The 17303-nt window shown below is 38.9% G+C and overlaps 1 protein-coding gene and 1 pseudogene across 1 annotated transcript; one reads left to right on the top strand and one right to left on the bottom strand.

The window, feature by feature from the left end:
- Nucleotides 1-242: 242 nt before the first annotated feature.
- Nucleotides 243-17185, top strand: LOC137399329 (dynactin subunit 6-like). The gene is made up of 5 exons (XM_068085397.1): nt 243-358; nt 13495-13600; nt 13740-13855; nt 14803-14948; nt 17047-17185. Exons 1-5 carry the CDS (start codon nt 274-276, stop codon nt 17128-17130), a joined length of 537 nt encoding a protein of 178 aa, XP_067941498.1. The 5' UTR covers nt 243-273; the 3' UTR covers nt 17131-17185.
- On the bottom strand, nt 5563-7915 carry LOC137399606 (uncharacterized; annotated as a pseudogene).
- Nucleotides 17186-17303: the final 118 nt, after the last annotated feature.

Genomic DNA, 17303 nt, shown 5'->3' with positions numbered 1-17303 from the left:
GAACTATAAGTATATGTGTATCACGTACTTAACTGAAGACAAAAAAGTATCACTTGGTTAAGCTAAGCAAGTCTTGTAGTTTTAAGGAATATGCTGTTCACTGATGCTTCACTATGTAAAAGAGTTGTCTGCTCGTGGTACTAGACGCTACCTCAAGCGGATAAATATAGCCGTGATCAGCTGCACCTATGTAAGGTTCTTATTAAATTATTTGTCGAACATCAATTGCGTGCTGTCTGCTTGATTGGTCTTCGAAAATCCCGAGAAATAATTATGTCCAAGTCTAATAAGACAACGATAAAACCTGGGGCGATTGTGGAATTTACCAAAACTGTTCTCAAAGGGGATGTAACCATAGGTTTGTTTTGAAGCATACTGTTGGTAAAACACATTTGACGTAGTATTACTGTTTTAAATTTGCTGGTTTTTTAATTGTGTCGTTGTATACACATGAATATATGCCAACCTCATCAATATATGCCGTGACTCGCCTCTTTCATAACGGTTTCTTACCCGAAACCATTAGAGACTTAAGACTTAAATCTCAGACTGAAACATAACTCAGCCTAATGCTGGAATCTAGGTTAACCAGAGTATTAACCAAATGTTTTACTTCTGAGGCACTTTCTCAAGGCCCCTGTGGCTAATTACAAGTGTACTATTACTATCGAGTAAGTATTGAGTAAGTATTATAACTGAAGGTGAGGATAAAGTGGGTATATAAATTTATTAAGCCAGGGAATGTCTGAGTTGAAAATGCGAGGGCGAGGAATGAACAAACCACAATAGAAGCTAATTTGTCAGGTGTGATATAGAAATATATAATTGTGAATATTATAATACTCAATAATAACACCGAGTTTATCAACAGAGAGTACAATTGATGATGACCTAGACTTTTGTTAGCATCAACATACCCTTAGCATCAAAAATCTTGTCGATTCATAATGTGCTGTCAGTTCAGTGGAGTATTTGCTAAACACGTAGTTTGTTCATCGCGTACATCGCCGGTATTTTGTTTATTTTATTAGGGTGCCTGTTATGTTTTTAGTGTTGATAACTTCTGTAAAATGGAATGGACGGGCCGTCTGCAAGTCTCGTCTATCTGCTAAGGATCAACTGTAGTTTTGGGTACATGCGTTTTGATTGTATATGGATGGGCTGTATTAGTAATGTCGACTATCTACACTGGTGTTTGCTTAAAACCAATCCCATTTTAGTGGATAATAATACTGAAAGGTCTTCATTCAGCTCTGCATAGGATTTGTTAGACTACTGTTTCTGAAAAGTTCTTTGGTTGATCTGTTGTACCTCCAGTGGTTTAATCATTAATTTTATACTTTCTTTTTCGAATTTTGGCAAATTGTTTACGGAGAACTGATGGTTGCATGTCGACGATGCAGAACTGGTGGGTCTCTGTAATATGCACTCCATGTTCAGGTTGCCACTCATGCAGTGATAGTGTTTCTGTGTTTTAACAACACCAATTATAGATCCTCTGCTCGCTTCATAATTCATTTGAGAACATTTATTGCAGATTCTGCTTTACCTTTAAGCCAGTATGTCTTGGAAAGCCAGTGATATGAATGAAGCCCCATTTAATACAAAATCAGATACCAAGTCTAGTAAATGTTTTCTACACATTTCTCATTCTTTTCTTGTTGTGGTTTTATTTAGATATTCTCGTTCAAACATGCTTGAGAAAATGAGAAGTAGTCTATTATGATTAAATACTCCATGTTTTGATGACCCTTGTTTACTTCACACCAGAGAGTGGCGGAAATGTCATAATGTCGTAAAATTTTTGCTGTCGCTTTGGTGTACCCGTGATGCACGAGTTGCATTCTTCATCCTGTCTGCCTATTTCTTGGGCCAATGCCTAGCATAGAGTAGCGGCAACTCCTTTGCGACTTACATGTACATGCATTTTTTAGGATCACTTATTTGTGTTTTTGTTCAATTAACTCAACACTTGATGAATTAATATTTTGATAGATTTATTGTCACACTTGCAGTCTAACTCCAAACGATTGTCATACTTGTCATGCATGTCCCCAAGTATCAACATACCTTTCATACGAATTGTCAGTTTGTCTATCTTCTTTGCAATTCTATTCATTTCTCTGGGGCACTATAGAAGCCTTTCATATATGGTCACCCTTCACTAGTAAAAAAGTTATGAACTTTTGGCTAAATGATATTTGGAAAATCCGTCGGTTGGCATCACTTTTTTCGGGACTCCATATCATTTTTAAGTTAGCCAAACTGCTCCACTGGGGCTATCTAATGAATTATCTCATTGCATATTTATTTGATTGCTTGATTGCATTATCCAATTTCTTAAACAATTCTTGTGCTTGTATGTTTCCTTGTTTAAAAAACACAAGCTTTTTTTTACAGCCATGATGGTTGCCACCAAATATATGGCTATCAAATAATCCTCAAATGGCATGAATCGTCTCCATTTTCTGAAATGGTCATTTGTCCCTAGATCTAAACTCTTGCATCACTTCCAGAAACAAAATGGGTATGCTGCCACCATGATATATTAATATTATAAATAGGAAAGCTTGGATCTGTATACAAAACCAAATGGATCAATTTTCTGTCTTTGGTGGTTCTCAAAAAATGCTACGTGTATCAGAACTAAGAGTGCTATCAATAATACAGGAGTTGTCTTCTTTGATACAACTTGAAGCTGTGGGTAAATAACTCCAAATTGTCTTAGTCATGGTAGCAACAGGCCTACTGTGATGAATTCGTATAGCGTGTCATTAAGTTTGCATTCTTGTAATCAGTGTGATACATTTCAACTAGGCTATAGAGTGTCTAAAATAGTAAATTGGTTTTTTTTCGATTTGCTTGTAATCCGCATTTGAAGCTACATGTAAAAGCGGGTTTGGCACAATAGTTGTAACATCTCATACAATGTATGCATTAATAACTTATTTTGGCTTGAATTCATGCCAAAAAATTGTAAATTCCAATTCTTTGTTTGATGGATTATTGGTGATTGCGCATTTTTATTGTTGAATATGCACTGTTTCATATATGTATGTATAGAAAAATCAGCCCATTTTTAGTGTTCACAGCAAAAAACATACAATATAAAATTTTGCATGTTTTCTTGTTTAAAAAGGGCAAGCTTTCTTTTTTGCAGCCATGTCGGCTATCACCAAGTATATGGCTAACAAATAATCCTTTGCAATATTTAAATACATTTGATAGATTTCCGGTTGAGTTTAGTTCTGGATTTTGTGCAGACCGTATGAGAGGCTTAACATTTATTTGTTGAGTTCAACATTTATTTGGTACCAGTCCTTCCCCAAATACAAATGGGGACAATAGCACATTATCTATATGAAAAACCAGCATTGACTATCTGAAAAAAGATCCTATCATGTTCTCTTTCAGCATCTTCACCTGCTTTCCTATGTCCATCTTTTTCTGGCCTATCTCTAGTTTTTCAATTCATCTGCTATCGTATACCTCTACGCCATAACTGGTGTTGGATATTTTACTGTTATAATGAGCCCTGGTAGAAACTCCTCTCTAGGTTGCCTGCAGACATAAGAGTTATCAGGATTATAGTTGTGTATTGTTAATGTTCGTTCATCAGAGAGTAGAAACATTTTACCTCCTCATGGCGTACCTGCCAAACTGGTGGTTTTTTGTCTAATTAGTTTATTTGCTTTTTTGTGGTCTTGTTCAATATCTGTTTCTTGTGACTTCTGTCGCCTCAAAATAAATTTTTGCACCAATCATCTCTTTATAGTGCCAGGATGCGCATAAACTTCAGTGTTGTCTCTTTTCATGATTTGGTCAGCTCGATACTGCCAAGAGTGAAATCTGATGTAGGTTTGCTTGGCTGTGAGTGGGCTTTCACTGTTTGTTAAGCTTTAAAACACCAAGTATCCTTCAAGTATTTTAACCACAGCCCAATTATTTTGCTTTGGTGCAGATGAGTTATCATTTTTTGTTTATACATGAGCATCGGCTTGCCTATGGTGACTACATTTGTATTTAGAAAACTAGTATACTTCATCTCCAGTTTTATTGCACAAGGGGATGTTTGAGAGTGCTTAAACTTGGTCAGTATTTGTTGACATTGATGACATTTTTTTAACACTTTGAAGCCTGGGCCTGAGATAAACTCGAAAATATGTTTTCCCGTCTGATTCTACGCCTGAGTAAACTCGAATTCATATTTTCATTTTGTTTTACAACTTCCGGTTTACAAAAGATTACACATTTTTGCAGGCATTGTGTGATGTAGGATTTTAGTGTAATTTCAAAGTTTGTAGTCAATAGGACTATCGTTCCTTGAGGTATAGCAAAAATTTTGACAATGTTTTTATCCAAACAAGAAATAAAAAACGGCTTCCGATAGAATGCTAATTCTTTTTGTGCTTCTATACTTCCGATTTATTTAGAATCACGAACTTTTGATCGCTTGCTGTGGTATATGCTTTTAGCATATTTCAAAAGTTTCAACTTGATTGGTCTATTATTTCTTGAGATATTGCCAAAATAAAGAGGGTACTTCTAATAGACCGAGAAATGAAAAATTGTTACCGATAAAACGTGAGTTTTTTTTGTACTTACAGTTTACGTAGGATCACCAAACTTTGATTGCTTTGTGCGGTTAATATCTTCAGCATAACGCAAGTTTCAAGGTAATGAAGCTATTAGTTCTTGAAATATAGTTGAATTACGGAAGGTACTTTAAACCGGCCAAGAAATGATAAATGGCTGCCATCAGAACATTAGTGTAGAGTTTTAAACAAACTCTAAAACTCTGGTGATTGTTGGGATTGAGAGTAGAGGAACTTTACTGATGTGTACTATGCCAGTTATTGCTTTATTGCATAATAACACCGTGAAGCCTGTTAAAGTATGGAAATCGTAATAAATTCAGTCCATATCAGATACAGAAAACATGAAAATAATCATGGTAATGCTTGAACACAATTGCTGCCAACAGTATTAATTAATTCAAATTGAAATTAATGAATATAAACTGAAACATGAGTGAATAAAGTTGCGTAACTGACCTGTTCTATCTCTACGGTTGCAATCCCAGTGGTTTAATAAGTTCAATATCTTATCTATAGTCCGCGGCAATGCCTTAGTGGATGCTCTGTTGTATCGCATTCACTGAGTCAAGCTATACTTGTTAATAAAAGCAGGTCAGTAGAAGGGCAAAAAACTACCAGTAGAGGTCACCCGTTTTCTGTTCATTGGCCAGATTAACGCACTCATATGCCCCCACAACCAACCAGAAAGCAACTGAGTCAGCTTGAAGTGTAACGAATGCTCAGGCTGCTGACCCGGCAAACGATGGTCTATCAAATATATGAAAACATAACAACCTCCTGCTGAGAGTCAGATGCTTTCCCTACACTCCCATCTAAATTTACTTAAATTTACTTTACAGTTTAAAAGAACTTATTGTTGATATGTTTATTTATGCTAGCATAAAATATGGAATACCACAACCCTAGCATCATCATAACAAATACTTGCTCAAGCTGCTTAGCATGAAATGAGAAAGATTGCGATTTATGATCTCAGGAGAAGCACAATTTTATTAACTGCTCTCCTCAACACAGTCGGGGGTTGTAGTTGCTTCCCTTCACTATCGATGTGTCTGTTTCCGAGTATGACTTCTACGTTCCTGACTAGGCCATCCTTTCCTGGTGATGTCTGTGTGACCTTGCCAATCTTCCAGTCAGATCTAGCCACATTTTCATCCAATATCATAACGATATCTCCCACCCTAATATTCTTACGCTCTGTTTTCCATTTCTGTCGCGGAATTATTGAGTTCAAGTACTCCGTCTTCCAAGCCAGCCAGAATTCATCCGCCATCCTCTGTGATATCTTCCATTTAGCCCTACTGTACAAGTTCTCGTCAGGAAACTCACCCGGTGGAGGTGCTGCCAGTGTCAACCGTTTCGAGGTCAGGAGGTGGTTAGGAGTGTGGATTTCGTCTTCGGGAGAGACGATTGAGGTGGCATTTAATGGTCTGTTGTTGACAATGTTGGTTGCTTCACACAGTGCTGTTCTCAAAGTTTTTGTGTCCATCCTGTGTTTGAACTTGAGTGCCATGCCGTTGAGTACTGCACGCACTGATCGGATCAGTCTTTCTGTGGCGCCACCTTGGTGACTTGCATTGGGCGAGTTGAACTTGAAGATAATCTTGTTTTTCTGCAAGTACTGCTTCAAGTCAGGGTGAGCCAAGTCAAACTGTTTTTTCCAGTTCGTTTTTAGCACCAACCAAGTTGGTTCCGTTGTCGCATACAATTGTTTGAATTGGACCCCGGATAGCCATGAAACATCTTAGTGCCTGGATCAGACTGTCGGAGCTCATGTCCTCCAAAATTTCAATGTGGATGGCTCTGGAGTACACACATGCAGTTATCAGCCCCCATCGCTTTAGCTCCGTTCGTCTTTCTTTGACATAGAATGGACCGAATACGTCAACGCCTACGTGAGTAAAGGGTGGTGTGCGGGCTAACCTTTCTTCTGGAAGTTGTCCCATTAGTTGAGTCGCGGGAGCCTTCCTCAAGCGTTTGCAGTTTACACACTTTCCTATCAAGTTCTTAATTTGTCCGGTGCTGTTCACTAACCAGTATCCCGCTTCTCTAATTGCTGCCAACGTGCTTCGCCGTCCCAGATGATAGATTCTTTCGTGATAGTGTTTGGCAATCAGATATGACACATGGGTGTGTTTCGGTATTAGAACTGAATGCTTTTCCTCCATAGTTAAGTCTGTTTGGTTTTCCAGTCTCCCACCAACACGCACTAGCCCGTTGTTGTCCACGTATGGGTATAGTTTAGTAAGAGATTTATTCTTTGCTTTCGTTGGGTAAGCTGTGGTTTGAATCTCTAAGATAATAAAAATTTCGGCCTCTTGTAGCTCGCTTGGCGTTGTTTCGGTTATTTTCCAGGTCTTTTGTCTTGCGAATTTCTTCAGAATAGCTATGCTTCTGATGAGCGTCGTCCAGTTACTGTATTTATTGAATTTCTGCGTGATATTCGAGGTCCTCGTTGTAGCATGAGTGGTTACCTTGCGTAGCTCTGGATCATTCTCGGGAAGAACAGCATCAGCTTTGTTGCTATGAGTATACACTGAAATGTCTAGTTTGTGTAGAAACTTCGGTCCTTGGAACCAATTTGGACTCGATATGAGACCACTAGTGGATGATCCACGGGACACAATGTCTGCGGGGTGGTCTGCTGTTGTTACATAGTTCCACTTTTTAGTGTCTGTGTGAAGTTTTATTTCTTTGACACGGTTCGTGACGTACATGTGGAATCTTTGACAGTCATTGTTGAGGTAGCCTAGAGCGATATTGGAATCCGTCCAGAACATTTCCTTGTCAATCTCCATATGCAACTCCTTTCTCAGTGTTACTGACAAACGAGCAGCTGTCACTGCTCCTTGAAGTTCGAGCTTAGGGATAGTTGTGGGTTTGTTTAGAGAGGCTACTCTTGACTTGGCAAGAATTAAGTTGCAGTTAATCTTGCCTTGATCATCGATTTGTCTCACGTATGAACAAGCTCCATACCCGGCTGTACTCGCATCACTGAAGTGATGTAACTCAGTTGACACGATGTTTCTCTCCGGCTTGAAACATCGTTGTACATTTAGCTGCGCCAGCTTGGGCAGTTCAGAAGTCCATTTTGTCCATTGTTCTGCTTCATCAGTAGGGATTAGTTGATCCCATGACAGTCCAGATGAGATACATCGTTGTAAGATTCGCTTTCCATTCAATATCACAGGTGATATAAGTCCCATAGGATCATAGATCTGGGCTATTGTGGAAAGCATGGTTCTCTTTGTTGTCGGCTTGTTCAACGAAGCAGGGGTCGTGAAATGGAATGTGTCTGCTTCGAGGTTCCACTCCATCCCAAGAGTTCTGTCACATGGTAATTGATCGGCAAAAAGGTTCAGACTTTTGGTTGATTCACCCCTCTCAGAAGGAGGTACTGCCGCTAGCACTTGCTTGTCGTTTGAAAGATATTTGTGCAGGCGTATACCTGCTTTGGAACATAGCTCTGTGGCAGTCTGAATTAGGTTTACGGCCTCTTGATAGGTTGCCACGCTTGTGACTCCATCGTCTACATAGAAATTGTTCATCAGAAAATCTGCTGCCTTCGGGAATGTTGACTTGTTGTCATTGGCTAGCTTTCTAAGCCCATAGGTGGCTACTCCAGGAGAGGATTTTGCTCCAAATAGATGAACAGTCATACGATATTCCTTGATGGTCTTGGGGTCTTCGCCTGTTGTCCAGAGAAATCTTAAGTAGTCACGGTGAGGCGGGTCCACCTTGAAGTTGTAAAACATGTGTTGGATGTCACAGGTAATGGCGGTGGTTTCTTTCCTAAGTCTTAGCAGTATTCCTAGCAAGGAATTTATATGGTCAGGTCCAGTGAGGAGCATGTCATTTAATGATACATTGCTTGACCGTGCCTTACCGTCAAAAACTACTCGTAGTTTTCCCTTTCTCTTATGCCGAACGGCAAAGTGTGGTAAATACCACACCTTCCCTTGCTCTGCGGGAGTTGACGTGACTTCTTCAGCGTGTCCGTTGGCTATGAGATCCTTCATGAACTTTGTATACTCTCTTTTATCCCTTTCTGATCTTTCGAGCTTTCTCAGCTGTTGCTTTAGTCGTAGTTCAGCTTGCTGGCGGTTGTTTGGTAGCTCTGGTTCAGATCTAAATGGTAGCGGCATCATCAGGTTTCCCTTGCCGTCCCTTGTGATTCCCCTCTTTAGTATATCGATGAATTTCATATCCTCTTGCGAAGTGGCCCCTTCAGTGTTAATATCTCTGAAGTCCTGATCAAGAAGGTTGAGTAGTTCGGTATCCCTAGCGGTATATGTATTGTATGACTTTCTTGCGGCGGTCAGCTCTCTACCACCACACATGGTCCATCCGAATAGTGTTTTTGATGCAAACGGTCTGCCATCCATGCAAGTTCTACTTTCCAGAGGTTGAATGATCTCAGTATGATTCATTCCTATCAGTAATGCTACTGGTATGTCTAGCAATGGTGGTATTTGGCTTGCTATATCTCTGAGATGAGGTAACTTTCTTGCTTGTTCTGGGGAGGGCAACTGACTTTTGTTGCAGAATATAGCTCGTTGGTATGCACTAATCTTAGCTTGGTTGTCATTCATGTACCCTGTTAGAAGTATGTTGTCATATCTCTCGAGATTAGTCGTTTCAGGACCGTTCATTGTGTGGATAGTTATGTCGTGCTCTACTGCACTAGCCGTGGCTCCCAGCCGTGAGATTGCTTCTGGTGAAACGTAGCAGGAATCAGACATTGTGTCTAGCAATGCATAGACTAGCATTTTCTGACCAGTTCCTGCTGACACATAGACTGGTATAGCCATACTTGTCAGTCTACTTCCCAAACAAGTGGCCTTACAAGACTTCTGCTTGTCTTCTTTTGAGGTTTTGGGAGTTTCGTATGTCGCTTGATCCATAGGCTTCTGAGAAGGTGGACCGGTAGTTTGTGGTGAGTTCGCAGGTTGTTTGCGTCTTTGGCCTTCCTTGCTTTCACTAAAAGCTGATACCTTCTGAGAGTCACTTCTGTTTGGTTTCCAATTGTTATCGTGATTGGCCGTCGCGTGACTCTTTCCACATAAAAGACATCTTAAAGTCGAGTTGCAGCCCTTAGATCGATGGCCTTTAACATAACAACGGAAGCAAATCCCTTGTTTCTTTACAAATTTTTGCTTCTGTGATTTTTCCATCTCTTGCAGATGATAGCAGTCGACCGTTTCGTGGTTGCCAAGTGTGCAGTTCAGGCAACCCTTTGCTGTAGAAGTAGAGTAACTCTTAACACTTCTCAGGGGTTCGGAACTTGAGGTTTTTGTTGCCGTTGGAGACTCAGAAGCATTGTTACGCTTGATTTTATTGGCTTGCGAGCTGAGTGACTGTGAAATAGGGAGTGACATAATTCGAGCCTCTTCTCTTACGAAGGAGCAGAATTCATGGAATTTTGGGTATCTTTGCTCGCACTCCTCCAGCTTGCCAACCACTCTAACCCATTTAAGCTTGAGCCAATCTGGAAGCTTTTGGCACATTTTCTCATTTTCGTTATAGTCGTTTAGAACGTCAAGTGTGCTGACAGATGACATAGCACTTTTTAAGTGACAAAGAAAGTCACTGTACTCTGTCAGTGCCTTGCCATTTCTTGGATGGATCTGTGGCCACTCATCTAGCCTCTTTCGAAATCCTCTGGCAATATTATGTTGGTTTCCGAATCGTTCCTTAAGAATAGCTCTTGCTGACAGGTATGCTTCGTTTGTATTTGTGATAAATTGGCCTTCAATGCACCTTCTTGCGTCTCCAGTTACGAATCTTTTGAGGTGATGCAGTCTTTCATGCCCCTGTATGTTCTCTGCTTGTAGAAAGTTGTTGAGGTCCACTTCCCAATCAGAAAATTGGAGAACATCACCTTCAAAGATAGCTGGTTCTACAGACCTTTTATTTGCACTTTTTGCCAATGTCAGAGTTTCAGCTAATCTGTTCAATGCATTAGTTTCTGGTGAGATTTCTTGGTTAGAAGCAACAGCATGCTGTCGCTGTGTAGCAGTGAGCCATTGAGTTTGTGGTAGTATGCCTGAAGCAGGCGCATCGGATTTTGCTATCACATTTACTACCTCTGGGCACGTCTCTACTGCGGTTGAGTTTCTTACTTCAAGAGCTGTCCTCGTTTGGGGTGAGTTCTGCTCTACAGCAGCTGCCTCCACTTGACTAGAGTTCTGCTCTACAGCAGCTGCCTCCACTTGACCAGGGTCACCAACTGCGGGAGTTGCCTCCGCTTGGCTGCTGCTGGCATCCCCGAACTGTATACTGCTGTTTTCTGACAGTCTAACCAGCTCTTGAAATTGTCGGTTTTCTTCTAACTCTGCAGTTAATCTTCTTTTCATGTCTTCTTCTGTCTTTGCTTGTTCTTCTTCTAGCCTGTCAAGCCGATCCTCGATGGCCTCCTTGAGTTTGCAAGCATGCGCCATAAAATGATAAAACATTGTTTTGGTTTGTGGCGCTACTCTACCTTCATCTTTATCGTATAAGTTCACAAGATCATTATATGAGTGCAAAAGAGTGTTCACTCTCTCAGCTAACAAATCATGCATGTCATACAGTGCCTCTAGGGCAACGCCACGAGCTAGATTGTCCTGTATTTCATTAAGATATCTGTACTCTGAGTTGATCTCTTTTGAGATCTTTACTTGCAACTGATAAGCTTTACTCTCCTTACCGACCAGTGTTAGCTCAGTTTTCCGACGCGTACGCGCTGAAAATTCATGATTCGCGTCTGTTGAAGCACTGCTTTCAGTTTCAGAGCTGCTAATACTAGATGCGCTAAGAGTCAATTTTTCTGAGTGTAGTTCGGTGACAACTGACTCACTAGCAGGGTTTAGATCGTGTTCCACTGCATTGTGAATTTCTGGTTGTTTGCTAAGGTCAGAACCCCCGGGCGTTCCCCATCGCCATCAACCAACTCACCACCCCCAGAGTCAGCCATGGTTCAGCACAGGGCCACAAAACTCAGCCAAGTTCGCAAAAGTCGAGTGACCTCTAATGGTTTACAGTGGGTTAATGAAAATATTGAGTTCAAAAAAAAAAATTTAGATTATACTTCGAATCAAATTCCTAAAACAATATATTCTGGTACTCTAATAACTAACTAGCTATCTTCTAATGCATACAGTTTATAGCCGATTTCCTGAATATAAGGAGCTTAAGATAAAGGTATGAATGGCTTGAAATAGTCACGAAATATGCTTTCAGGTAATGATCTTCTAGAATTTGACTGGTTGAGATAACTCCTAGATAGGAACAGTTTGAGTTAACTCCTGGTATGAGCAGCTGCTAGATTGACAGTTTCAATATGGATAGATTGTACGCAAGTACATGCATGTGGATACTCTTTCAGCTGCTGCTCCAGCAATATTCTGTAGAATGGCTACAGTAACAAGTTGACCTTTACTAGGCTACTTAGCTGACAAGATTCTGTTGATGCTGACTTATGGCTGGCTTGTTGTTCTTTATCCTCCGCTCTGTCTATTAGAGATCGAGAGGCTTCACTGTAGAGTTTTAAACAAACTCTAAAACTCTGGTGATTGTTGGGATTGAGAGTAGAGGAACTTTACTGATGTGTACTATGCCAGTTATTGCTTTATTGCATAATAACACCGTGAAGCCTGTTAAAGTATGGAAATCGTAATAAATTCAGTCCATATCAGGTACAGAAAACATGAAAATAATCATGGTAATGCTTGAACACAATTGCTGCCAACAGTATTAATTAATTCAAATTGAAATTAATGAATATAAATTGAAACATGAGTGAATAAAGTTGCGTAACTGACCTGTTCTATCTCTATGGTTGCAATCCCAGTGGTTTAATAAGTTCAATATGTTATCTATAGTTCGCAGCAATGCCTTAGTGGATGCTCTGTTGTATCGCATTCACTGAGTCAAGCTATACTTGTTAATAAAAGCAGGTCAGTAGAAGGGCAAAAAACTACCAGTAGAGGTCACCCGTTTTCTGTTCATTGGCCAGATTTACGCACCCATATGCCCCCACAACCAACCAGAAAGCAACTGAGTCAGCTTGAAGTGTAACGAACGCTCAGGCTGCTGACCCGGCAAACGATGGTCTATCAAATATATGAAAACATAACAACCTCCTGCTGAGAGTCAGATGCTTTCCCTACAATTAGTTTCTAATGACATACTGATTACATTTTTCTATAATGGAGATGCAGACTAGGCAAGCTAACTAAAAATCAAACTAAAAAGCTTATTCTCCTCAGCAACAAGAGCTTCACACTTAGCTAATTGTTTTTCTATTCCTAAAATTATCCACACTTTATCAGGGTCGATTTACACCAACCATTGTTTCTTCAGTGACCTCTATAACATCATATCTCTGAAAGGGCGGGAATGTTCTATTTGTTAATTTCTGTTTTTATTGAGTTCTACAGGCTTGAAGTTTCAATATGGTATTCAGTTCAACAGGAATTGTGCTATTATAAGTACTTGTACAGTTGATGTAGAGTTATTAATACTGTCTAGGATGAGGGGAACTGCTTGTATATACAATGTTAGGCTTCAAAATGTTCATCAAGTTGATTGTTAATTAAAGGTTATCCTGATTTCCGTAGGCTACTATGACACACTGGCCAGCTCTATGCAATAGCTGCTACTAATCCTGTTTTTCACCCTATATTCTTCTCACACCTTCCGAACCATAGTAGGCAAAGTGAGTTTTTATTTGATACCATAGGCGACAATGTGTATAGCAAAATATCTCATGTGACGAACATGAGAAATTATATAAATTTATGGGAAAGATAAAGGATTCTCGTATCTTTGTCTTGTACTTAAATAGGTTATATTACATGTAGATTAAAATTATGAATTTTTTAGACTGCAGTTTACATGGTTTTGTTCAATGCAGGCAAAGGTACAGTTGTTCATCCAACTGTACAAATTCTAGCAGAAGGAGGACCTATAGTTATCGGTGCAAACAATCTGCTGGAAGAAGGAGTCGTCCTTCATAACAAGTAAGTCATTGTACCCATAGTTTCTTCTCAGCAAATGTTTTCAAATCAAATGTTGGGCATAAGTCTTAGCAAAATATTCTGTCATTTTGAGTTTAGGATTCATTCACTAAGATTATGTCATTATTTAATTATTTTGCAGACTTTCAGAAGATGGGTCCGAGAGAACAATGGTTATCGGAGATGACAATCAGTTCGAAGTTAGGTCCAGTTCTAATGCTCTATACATCGGTAACAACAACCTGGTTCAAATGACAGGTCAGTGATGATCGGTTTATTAATTTTTAGGAAACAAAATTTTTCATTGTTAAGAAGTACTTACAATCTCAGTGTTAATTACGCTCTATCGATGTGTCAATAAAATTATGGGGTAAAACCTTTTCATTGTCCTTTTTGTTTTATAAGATATGACGATGGTAACACGGTTAAGTTTTCTGACGTTTTCAAATCATTCATCACTATTTTGCATAAATATTTTAATTAATTTGGTATGGGTACCTCCTCAGCATTATTTGACAATTAATTACCCTAGGCATAAATGTTACAGTAGTGATGTGAAATTACAGATATCATGAGACAACTGAAAAATCTATTGCTGTTTTAGGTAGGCATAAAATTATTTAGGGGCGAGCTTGAGGAACAGCAGAATTATTTTATGAATTCCATAATTATATTTGTACATAAGATAACTCTGGACTTCGTCACAACATTATCAACCAATCGTTACCCAATTGCATTCCGCTTTTTATACAACCATAACACATGTTGTATCTAACTCAGAGAGGTTATTGTTGATTGACTTTTCCTTTTAACAAAAAGTGTTTTTTTAATTTTGTAAAATGCTCACAAGTTAATTAAAATAAATACATAACCTTTATGGATTGTGACACGTTTAGCAGGTGATCAGCATGTGGATATGCCTTTATGGATTGTGACACGTTTAGCTGGTGATTAGCATGTGGATATGCCTTTATGGATTGTGACACGTTTAGCTGGTGATTAACATGTGTATATGCATAGCCCGTTAGTGACTCACTGGGGTTGATAAAAGTGTTGTGGATTTAACTCAAGTTTGATTTGAAATAAACATGCACTCGTTTCTCTGTTCGCAGTTTAAAGGTTATTATCTCCGCTGTACTTTTTATAAGTTGATTAGCTTGCAGCTATTCGTATGTAGTTGTGCATTGGGTTTGTGACTGTTGCAGCTAAACTCGGGGCTGACATGAAGCTTGAGAACGGGTGTGTAGTTGGAGTGGGCATGCACTTGGAGAACAGGGTGTTGTCTGACCGAACACACTGTTATATACATGATGGCATGATACAGGAGAGGACCGGGAGAGATTTTCCTCCTGTATGTATCTTCATTCTGGCTTGTAAATCTTTAGTTTTCATTCTCAGATTATTTAAAGGGTAACTTACGTCAAATTTTAAAAGATTTTTCAGAAAGTACAGATATTTTTTTATCATTTGAGATTTTATTTATTGTTTTGGTAATCTAACTGTCAGGATGTTGAAGATTAAAATCGGCAAAACTTGATCACAGTTAAAACGCACAAAAGAAAAACACGCTATTTTCTTCTGAGCATTTTGACCGTGATCAAGTTGTATCAGTTTTATCAAGAAACATCCTGTCAGCCAGATTACTTGAAACATCAAATAAAATCTCAAATGCTAGAAAAATATTTATATATATATATATATATATACGATAAAATCTTGTAAAATTTGATGTAAGTGACCCTTTAAATGCAACATATAATTGTTACTAGGGTTTTTCTGGTATGTGCCGGCTAACTGGTCAATAACTGATCCACTGATTAAGAAAACTTCTGGTTTAGCTACACATGATTCACTTAATCTGGCAAGCACTATATGGCCAGTGAGCATGAAGAGCGTTGCTGAAACTCTATTTCTGGGTGGCACGTTCTGTGGGACACACCAAGTTGGTGCCATCTTTGAGCTGTCTGCGGAGCAAGAGTACTAATCAGTCTAGGCAGCATTATTAGCATAAGCAGCATTTGTGTCTAACCTGCTTGCTCGTAAAGTGTCATATTTTATTTATTTGGCAGTTCATCTTTTAGGGAGTATAACTCCAAAACTTTCAAATTTTATTCTCGAAAACCACTTTAGGTGACAGATTTTTTTTTTTGGAAGTTGTGATTTTTCGATAAATAGTCATGCATGTTTGTTTTCCGTTCAAGCTTCAAGTTTGCCAGTAGAGTAGCTGTGTGTTTAATTAGCAAAACCATTTTTAGTTACAGTAAGACAGTCTGTGTATTGATTTAGCCTGTTTATTGTTACAAACATCCATATTAGATTATTTGTTCTCTTTCTTATTATGCTCCTACCATCGTCTCTATCCCCTCTCCCTGTCCTTTCTCTCTCTTGTACAGGGAGGGAGTCTTTAGGTTGCAACTATCTCGACAGTATTATTCAACATAGTTTGATCATAACGTCGCTGACAACATAAGCGACGCATACGATTGTGAACTATTATTTAGTGTGCAGAGGATGAATATGTTTTGCCCAAGGCGGGTGAAGACAGCATTAGCACGACACTCTATTTCCGTGATACGCCATTTTAGTTGCATTCGCTGGTTTTTGCTCTGTCACCTGTTTGGGGTTTCTTTACCTTCATCATCGCTCCAAAGCGCAAGACCAACTCTTCTAAAGTTAATGTATTAGAGATAAGAAAGGCCATCATCATGGAGGTGAAACTAGATACTTGTATGAGTACAGAGTAATTTATTCATGTTGTTCCAGCATACACTCAAATTTGAGCTACACCGCATCATAGGTACAGTTCAACGTCGTGTGTCAGGGACTTCTTGTATATTGTCTTCTCAGTAGATTTTTATAGTTATAATACATCATACATCGCTTTGTGCAACCAATTTCCGTCATGCGGCAAGTTTAACTTATAGCAGCCTTTTCATTTTCTGCGTGAATAAAAACCTGCCCGTTAACACAACACTAAATTTTATTCTATTTAGTTTTTTTATTTACGAGTTATTTTAATAAGTCATTCGTACATATATGGTTACGGATATTTTGGGCTTCGGGTAATGTTTACCGTTTCTTTTTTAATTCCGCTCATCTATGCGCTTCTTATTGCTATGATAACGTCTCAGCTCATCTTTGCTTTGCCTCTTTACCAATTTAGGAAACTAGTCATGTTATTTCAAGAAGCCAATCTTTGTTTTGCTAGAATCTCTTGGTAATAGATTATTTTTATCTTTGTTATCAAGCGTATGGTGTTTGTACTTGAGTAACAAATGTTTCTCTAAAGGCAGCCATATTGTAGAAGTTAACTCTCGCTTGCAACTTTTGTAAGCCTCAAAGATCATTCGAAGGTCATTGCGTTTTAACTAAAACTTCAATAGCTTGACTGAAATATTTTAATAATCTTTCCATAAAATCTAAAGTGAATCTTGCTTTTCCATTTTTAGCTACAGACGCAGCAGCTTGACTATCTCAGGAATGTCATACCCAATTACCACAAGGTGCACAAGCCTAGCAAGGTCGAACAATAACAGCCTTGCCAAGATGTGGCAAGTTGCTAGCTAATGTACATGTTTGTTTCTAGTCTAATTTTTCTTATCTGATCTGTCTAGATATTATAAAGCGCGACTACAGTCGCCATATTCCAAATGAATTTGTATGTGTCGGCCAATATGTGTCGTTGGAATAATGTTTACAAGTCAAA

Source organism: Watersipora subatra, chromosome 7 (genome assembly GCF_963576615.1).
Source record: "Watersipora subatra chromosome 7, tzWatSuba1.1, whole genome shotgun sequence".
Classification (NCBI taxonomy): Eukaryota; Metazoa; Bryozoa; class Gymnolaemata; order Cheilostomatida; family Watersiporidae; genus Watersipora; species Watersipora subatra.
Note: the sequence above shows the minus strand (reverse complement) of the source record. Positions and strands in the feature narration are given on the sequence as shown.